Source organism: Carcharhinus amblyrhynchos, chromosome 25 (genome assembly GCF_965287045.1).
Source record: "Carcharhinus amblyrhynchos chromosome 25, sCarAmb.v2.hapA, whole genome shotgun sequence".
NCBI classification, from domain to species: Eukaryota; Metazoa; Chordata; class Chondrichthyes; order Carcharhiniformes; family Carcharhinidae; genus Carcharhinus; species Carcharhinus amblyrhynchos.
In genome coordinates, this window is record NC_137348.1 from 28,106,077 (window position 1) to 28,115,198 (window position 9,122).

The window sequence follows — 9,122 nt, forward strand, 5'->3', positions numbered from 1 at the left end:
TCCTATCCATCCCATTCATCATCATATACGTCTCAATGAGATCTCCCCTCATTCTTCTAAACTCTAACGAGTACAAGCCTAGTTTATTCAGCCTCTCCTCATAGCTCAACCCCCTCAACTCCGGTATCAGCCTAGTAAACCTCCTCTGCACTCCAAAGGTTAGTAACATTCTTCTGACGTTTTGTTACAGAAAGTTACATATAAATCAAAGCGATTAATCTATGACTTGCGGACGATTGCAGAGGTGGAAGGATCAGGAGTAAAATCTTGGAAACAAGCCGAATGGAAGGAGCAGATCATCGTGCCAGCGTTGCCTCAGTCATCTCTACATGGTTGCAATTTAATACAAATAGATTATTTCATTCAGGTGAGGATGATAATTAAGTATCTTTATCTCAAAGTTAGGTCAATAGAATAGAACAGTTTGTTCAACCCCTTTTCCTCCTTGTCCCCAAACATCTGAGAGTTGCTGGCCTAGGTCTAACTGCTGAAATGCACAATAATGTAGAATGTAAGGCATAGAGCTTTGACAGCCAACAAGAACTGACGTTTATACGGCATCTTTAACATAGTTAAATGCCCCTCAGGGCTTCTCTGGAACTTAAATTGATACCGAGCCAGTGGAAGAGATAATTGGACAGGTACTTGGTCAAAGAGAGAGGCTTGAGAGGGGAAAGGTTCTCTTGAAGAGAAAGTTGAAGAGGTTGTGAAGTCTAGGAAGAAAATTAGAGCTGGAGTCTAGACAGCTGAAGGTAAGGCCACCAAAGCAGGATGAACGGGGGAAGCGCTACAAAAGAAACCAGAGCTGAAGGAGCACTGAGGTTTTGTAGGACTGGGGAGATGGCAACGATAGCTAGGGACAAGGCCTTGGAGGGACTTGAACACAAGGATGAGAGTTCTAAAATTATGGCTTTGGTGGACTGAAGTCCTTTTCTCGAAATATTGCTTTCTCCCCAGCTATTCATCTTCCCTATCCTAATCACCATGCTTGATTGTCATATAGAATTTATTCATCCTGTGTATTCACCAGTCCTTCCCCCAGACACTGACAGTATTAATACTCTTTCCCCCCATTGCCTTTCCCCAGCTATTTACTGTGCCTTTCTGATCCTCTTACTCAACTCAAACTAATTACTACTCCTTCAAAACTAGTCACTTGCCTATCCCACTGAACTATTACGTTTTCATCTCCTAAATTGATACAAACTCAAATTCTGGCAGGGCTGAACACAATGGATGCAGGGATGATGTTTCCTCGAGCTACAGGATCTAGAGCAAAGGGTCATAGCCCTCCTGAGGCTCTTCACTCGGAGGGTGATGAGCCTGTGCAATTCTCTATCACAAAAGGCCATGGATGCCAAGTCACTGAATATATTTTAAAAAGTAGATTTTTAGATGCTGAGGCCGTTAAGGGATATGGGGAGAGTGCAGGGGTATGGCATTGAGTTAGAGGATCAGCCATGAATACTGGCATAGGCTCAGAGCTGAGCTACTATTTTCTATGTTTGTATGCTCAGATAGTTCTGCAGACATTGACAAATTTATTTTTATTGTGTTAAAGAAACCATTTTTCATGTATATTGCAAACTATTGTTGCTGCAAAACAAAATGCTGGAAAATCTCTGCATGTCTGACGGCATCTGTGGAGAGAGAATAGAATCAGCTCTGACGAAGAGTCATCCAGACTCAAAACGTTGACTTTATTCTCTCTCCACAGGTGCTGTGAGACCTGCTGAGATTTTCCAGTATTTTCTGTTTTTGTTTCCGATTCCAGCATCCCCAGTATTTTGTTTTTATCTTAGTGACTGTTGGTATGTCCACCTAAACGTGATCCTGCTGCCAGCAGATAGATGTCTGCACATTTAGCCTTTCCAGCACATCAGAGATTAGAGATCAAGAGTGTAAATGCCAGCAGCTCTTTCTGTTTTGCATCTTATCCTCACTAACCCTACTTTGCTCAACACAAATTGGAGGATAAATGTAGCATTTTACTGTCTCACTTAATTTTGCATCAGGAAGCAGTACTTTGCTCAGTGGGTCGTTAGATAAACTTGAACTTTGTTTTTAGCTTTGGAATTTTATTTTGTACAGTAAGATTGTTCCAACTTTTTCAAAGATTGTGAAAAAAAATTGCAAGTCCATTTTTTTGTCTTGGCAGATTTCTGTCCGATCACCAGAGATTTTAGTCAGCTTACCAATCTATATTGGAAATATTGCGGTGAACAGTCCCCCACTGACTCCATCCAGGCAACTCCAACCTACTCACACCGCCGTGATGCCCACAGCTCCTCCAGCTGAAGATATTGGGGCCACTGGATATCAGCCCATGGACAGCATCATTCTTCCAACCAAAAGCCACTCTCAGCAACAGACTCTATCACCTCATACTCTTAGCTACGCGCCTGGCTTTGAAAGCAACACCAGTGAGCAACTTCCTGGCCCTATGCTTTGTATTTCAACTGGTGCTACCGTCCCTTACTATGCAGATGGACCTATTGTTGCAGACCTTAGTGAAAATCCTCTGATTTTACCTCCTGAATATAGCTCGTGGGCTTACCCATATGGTAGGTTCTATGTCATTTTTAATAATTCTGAGAAATGTAGCGTTTAATTATATTTTACTTTGATTATATTTAACCGAACTAGTAGCAGTATATTACTAGCAAATGCAACTCTGGTTGCAGATTTCCTATTTCAGAGTTGACGTTCTATTTTAAAAGTTTCTAACAATTGAGAAAGCCAGTAAATAAGTTTACTCGATAAACAAAAACTGAACTATCCGTTTGCAGATTTGATGGATAATTTAATGTGTTTTGTCTTTTAACAGATCCTCCCCCAACATACGAAGAGAGTTGCAGCAGTGCCAACTCCAGCATGAGTGCAGGACAGTAAACTGCTACAAACATTTCAAGGGCTAGTGCTGTTGATATACAGAAATGTCTTTTAATTACTTTTACTGGGAAATACAGCCAGACTTTACACATGCAGCACCGCAAATGTGTTCTGAGTGTGAAGAAGCTGAAATGTTATGGAAATGCATTATCAAGGACCACAGCTACTTCTGCAGCTTGGAATGGTCTGCACAGACTACCTATTTACTGCTCCCATGTTGGACTGTAATTGTGTTCATTTTCCTTATTGACCCTTAGTTTTGGGATAACAAACAATGGGCATAGATGTAAATGTTAAATGCCTTCAGCTTTGTGTATATAAATAATAAATGCATTTTACCCTTGTTCAACAGCTCCACCTCACAATTGTGAATGGGGAGGCTGTTTCCGTAATCGGTCTTATTCTGTGGAGGAAGCTTTGCTTAGACAAACCTGAGCCTTAAGAATCAAGGTGCAGTGATAGTGCTGCTCCTTACTGATTGTTAAGGTGAAAAGGTCCTGTTGCAGATGGGCTTTGTGCAAAAGATGATCAAACCCAATTCTAATCGAGCTTGAGTCCTCTTTTTTGGACTATTTGTACTTGACGCGTGTAGTGTGTACATGGATTGTAGATGATATGGCCAAGTTTTAGTATGCTGATCTTTCTAGAGAGCAGTTACTAATCAAAATGAATTAAGGATCCTATCACTTTGAAGTGTTATGTTGCACACCTTTCTATAATATGTTGTTTCACAAGAGAGAAAGAGATGTCTATATATATATATATACATATATACAGTATTTATAAATTTTAGTATGTTTTGGTAAAGTTGTGGCACAGTCTTTAAACTAGCACAAAAAAATGACTAGTTTGAAATCCTGCATGTTTATTTCGTATTTACAACTTGAGCCTTATTGAAGTCAGATCAAAGCCAAGACTCTCACTGGAGCAATTACTTAACATAATGCAATTTTTTACTACTGTATTTGACAGCATTCAGGATTAAAAACTTAGGTGCAAAGTTTAAAGAGGTGCTGAAAAATATTGTTTATCCTCCATAATAAGCACAACTTTAGTATGTAAGGGTACTTGGATGGCAAACTGAAGACGTCTGCAGCAAGTGAAAACTTACAGTTAAATGTTTTTTCTGGAATTAACTGTGTATGGTTTTAAATGCTGAAGAATGGGACAGTGCACATAATTAAGAATCCCAGTAACAAATCAAACAAATACTTTGTCAATATATTGAGTCTCATTCTGCATATTAACTCTGAATGGAGGCAATTCCTATCCAAGCTCTTGATGAGCCCATGTGCTGCAATGCTGCCAGCAGTACTTGCTGTTAGCTGCTTTTCCTACTGGAGACAGAAGCTTCCATCTGTACTCTAGAGGACTTGTTTACAAAAGCATTTCGGTTTATGAAGGGAATGAATGTGGGATGGGCAGGGGAGGAAGCTTGACTGACGGGCCAAGTAGAAATTACTGGCGCTGTGTTATTTTGAAGGAATGGTGGGTGGATGAGCTGAATCCAAAAACTGTTTATTTGCCTAGCACCAGGTTGCCCTGTTAGTGAGCTTAATTCAAGGTTAACATCATCACTAAGCTCTTATTTTAAAAAAAAGAAGCAAAGTACATCAAGTTTGCAATTTGTGTTAGCGTCTAAACAGCCAGTACTTCTAGTGGTCAAGCTTGCGCTCATACTGCTGTTATTCATGTGTCATTTAAATTTTATTCTGTAAACAGTTTTATTAGGACAGGTTTGTTCACTGAAGTATATTTTCATTTGAAAGGGGTAAAGAATGAGGCTGGAACAAAATGTATTTTGAGCTTAAATATTATGAAATGTAATTTTTAAATTGATTTGCGGGGAAGAAAGGATGAAGGGAATTGTTTGATAAGATTTTTTACTTGCTTTTTTTTACTGTTTAGCCCATAAGTTCGAACGCTCCCACTTTGTTCTTTTAGACATTTTGCTCCTATCTTCCTGTAGGCACAAATTTATAATTTTTTTAACTAAGTGCAATTTGACTAAACACATGCCTGTTCAGTACATAGGTCAGTTGGAAATTTGCAGAGCATTTAGATGAATTCCATGGAAATTATTGAGATCTCTGGAACAAGGCACCACATCCCCAAAGCTGTTACTCAATATTTACTTAATGAAATCTTTAGTGTAAGAACAAGCAAAACTTTTACATTTAGTGAAATGGTTCAATGTTTTAACAGTTAGCCTTTTTCAATAATGCTTTACAGCTTGGGCAGTATTTCAGGAAATGCATCTGATTGCTGCTTTGTGAATTATCTCGCACATCTTGTATATTGCACTAATGTGGGCCCGATTAGCATAGACATACTTTGGGCATTATGGAAGTCAGCACATGGGTGGCCCAGTGCAGCCTACCATGGAGCAACTGGATGTAAATTTATGTTTCTGCATTGGACCGTACAAGTTGTTTAGATTAATAGCTAGCTGGCCTACCCCACGGGGGAGGAAAGCAAATTGGCTGTGGGGTGTGGAGCGAAGTCTTATGCACTTTCTACCATCCAGTTATCAAATAGTATAGGTTAATGCTCGAATGCAGGTTAACTTGTCTGTACTTGACCAAGGATGGTGTGTGCCATGAGAGACCCAAGATTAAATAAAGGGAATATATTGCCCCTGCGTTGTTACAAGCCTAATGAACTACTGTCACTGGCCATTTAACAAGGGCAATTGTTTTGTGCTTTTTTAAATTATCTTTTGCAATAGATAAATAATCGCCTAGAGGTTACATTCTGCTCAGCTGATCTAATATAACTGCAAAACAGTAAGTCTAATTTTTTAATGCAAATTTTATTAGAAAAACTCAGGACTTGTAGATCTTAAACTGTAGAAAGTGAAATATGCAGAATTCCAGTTGCCCGGCTCTTGACCACTTTAAAGAGCTAAGTTGTTATACATTTGCTGTGATGAGTAAGTTATTCCCAGGCCTATATGTGAGTACATGGTTCGAAGCTTCCAGAAATCAAAGGGTCACGTGCAGTAAATGTGGTTGACCTGGAGTGAAGGCTTTTTCATTCTAAATTGTAACACTTATTTAGAAACCTATGGTCTTTCGAGATTAAATTATGTCAAAGTGCTTAGACTTTTTATAACTGTAACATCACTCTAATCACTATTTCGTCTTAGGCCTTGAGAGAAAATGTGAACTAACCTGCAGAATCCTAGCTTCTGAAATATCTTCAAATTAATTAACTGCACAACTGGATTTAAAAATATTGCCCAGAATATATTGGGTAATAAAAAATGCAGCAAAGAGGGTGAGACATTGTAAGAATTCTGCATTGTTAAAGTTTAGACTTTCTTCAGCATCAGATGTAAGAACTTGGCAGGATAAAGGCCTTATCACAAAATTGAATATCAGTTTATCACACTTTTTTTTAACACCACAAAATAAAATAGTGGGCAATTTGCGTCCAGTTTTGCAATTGGGTGTTCCATCCTGCTAAGCTATTATATTCTGGAACTGAAGAGCAAAATCTATCCTTAATGATGTAAATTCTGTTTCCCTTTTGGGTCAATTTTCAACTGGAAAGAGGTGTGTCTATTCGTCCCATTTTCTTCAGCTTTCTGGCTCGTTTGATGTTCTAAACTCAAAACTGATCCTACGTGGAGAAGGGCAGAGGTGAAATAGCCCTGAGGATGATGTATTTCACAGTCAGAACGTCAGAGGGTCTTTGCTTGCCCAAGGAAGTTTGTGGTGCTAAAGAATAGTTAATATCTGCACCAGTCATTTGAAAGGGAGAAAATTGTATCCTGTTAACTCCAAACCTTTATTGCACTCCAATATCTATCAGAGGGACAATTGTTTTAAATTTTAACTTATTATCAGTATTCTGTGCCTTTTTGTACAACTTTGGATGCTAAAAGTTAATAAATCATCTTAACAGGAGCACACTCCCCTTGTACTCACGCTGCCTCATTAAGAGCTACAAATCCAGTGAGGGTTCTAATAATTGTATTTTTGTCAAATACATACTTAATTGTCTATGTTTGTTACAACTAGCTGAAGAGTTTCTGCTCTTCCCAGTATCTTAACTCCTGTTAAGACATTAACTTTGAGGGCCCTCAGTCATGAATTTTAAACATGCCTAATTAAGTCTTATCAGTTTTTGTCAAATGCACTGGAGTAAATTATTGCCTTACCAACATACTGTAGTATGATTCTATGTACTGGACTAACTACTTAAATCATACTGTTGTTTTACTTCATTATTCTTCCTAAGATCAATGTGATTATTAACCAATCCTATAATATGTTCCTGACATAAACTAACAGCTATTTGCCTTTCTGAATTGAAGGTTTGTACTAGATTGTTTTGCAATGTATGCTCACTTTGAAAGTAGCATTTTCTTGGGAATAGAAGAAAGTAAATATTATGCCAAAAAATGTTCACACTCATCCTTCAACAGCACCAGTAGTCAACTAGAGGCTACCCTCCTAAGGGATTGTCTGAGGCAGAAAATTACTTCTGTCAGTCTTGATGTGATTCAATAAAATACCAAAAAGTACCACATTTTTACAACTGTTCAACATGCTATGGTTTGTATATAATTGCATTTCCTAAGTTCAGCTGTATTTTGTTATTTGTTCTTTTAGTTAAAAGCATCCTGAATGCTGAGGACTTTGAATTTCTAATACTAAATTTTTTAGCAACAGGTATCATTACTCCTCATACAAGAGCTTGTTATCCTGAAGTAAAAATACTGTCCTCCTATACTTGGCATAAACAATTTTTGGAAGGTGCCCAGACCTGAAATACAATCATCAGTTCACAACAGTACCAAGTCTTGTGCATCAGTGTCATAATTAATTATTTAATTGGATTTTTTCCCCTCTTCCTTCCTCACCCCCAGCAACCAAGAGGTTCATTTTTTAACAATCCATGAATACTACTTTTTGTTTATCAAGGGGTGGGGCAGCAACTGCACAGGTTTAAGTTGCTTTGAAAATTTGGTGATTAATTCCCTCAGTACTCAAGTGCTTAGCACTATTTCTTTTTGACAATAAATATTGAAAACAAATCTTTGACTGTGTAAATTTTAAGAATTTAGTTGTATTATGACCTGTATAACAGTGACGTATGCTGTATTTAGAAGGAAAATGGTTTTAAACAATACAGATGCACACTTTGTTTGTAGCCTTATGAGTGTTTTCATGCAGAAATCACTCTTCTTTTGAATTTTTCATCAAATGCAAGCAGTTTTTCCCCAAATGTTTTTATAATAAATTGTTGATTTATTGATGCACCTTAGTGATTTAGAATTCAGTGTAATTATTTGAAAATGTAAATCGAGTAGACAAGTACCGTATTAATAAAATGTTCTTTCAAAGAAATGTTGCTGTGCGTGTTTTAAAAAATTGGCAGAACAGTAGAAGTGTTGGTGCTGGGGTGAAAACCAACATTGGAATGCGGTGATGGATTCTCCCATCGCTTCAAAAGTTCTCTAAATCCAAAAAAAAAGATTTGCAGTCTAGATTTTGCCACCTGGTGTGAAGTTAGGCCAAGCCTTAAATTTGTGTAACCAATGCAAACACTGCATATGAAGTCAGTGTTGGAGGAATGGGTGAAGCATTGCCTTTGCTGCACACTCGATTGTCCTAAAGGCACTTGACTGTTGATAATATTTCCTGATGATGGACAATTCTCCATTCGAGTCTCTCCAACGTTTTTTTTTCCTCCCAAGTATTGGGATCCAGCTTGCAATCTCTGAAGTTGGCATTCAGATTGTCTTTATATCTAAGTTTAGGGTGTTCTGCGGTATGAGTTCCTGTGCTTAGCTGGCTGGAAAGTACTGCCTTTGGTATGCAGGAATCCACCATGTGAATCAAATGACCAACCCAGTGAAACTGAGCCCTGATGAACATACTGGCAATGCCAGGTATGCAGCACTATGCAAAAACTCCTGTGTTGGGGATTTTGTCTTGCCATCTGATGTAAGAAATAAATCACAGGGTAGATGAATGCTTCTAGTTGCTTTACCTGATGTTAGCAGATTATCCAAGTCTTTCACCTGTAAAAAGTGATGCAAGAACCAACCTGGTAGACTTTGATCTTCAGCAGCAAACTCATGCTTTTTTCAAAGCGTGTGAGATGAATTTACCAAACGCTGAGCTTGCTTTTGCCAGGTGATGGTTGTTTTCATCATTCAATAAGAGGATACTCCGAAGATTACAAAACTTCTGTACAGAATGGAGGGGTGAGTTGTT

At 38.2% G+C, this 9,122-nt stretch overlaps 1 protein-coding gene across 1 annotated transcript in view; it reads left to right on the top strand.

Moving 5' to 3' along the window:
- The window catches only part of arrdc1b (arrestin domain containing 1b), a 63,746-nt gene extending 55,580 nt beyond the window's left edge, over positions 1 to 8,166 (top strand). The window contains exons 6-8 of the mRNA XM_080212080.1: positions 191 to 367; positions 2,159 to 2,564; positions 2,828 to 8,166. Of these exons, the coding sequence (XP_080068206.1) occupies positions 191 to 367; positions 2,159 to 2,564; positions 2,828 to 2,892 (648 nt within the window). The 3' untranslated portion in view covers positions 2,893 to 8,166. The remainder of the gene's footprint in view (positions 1 to 190; positions 368 to 2,158; positions 2,565 to 2,827) is intronic.
- The last annotated feature ends 956 nt before the right edge of the window (positions 8,167 to 9,122 follow it).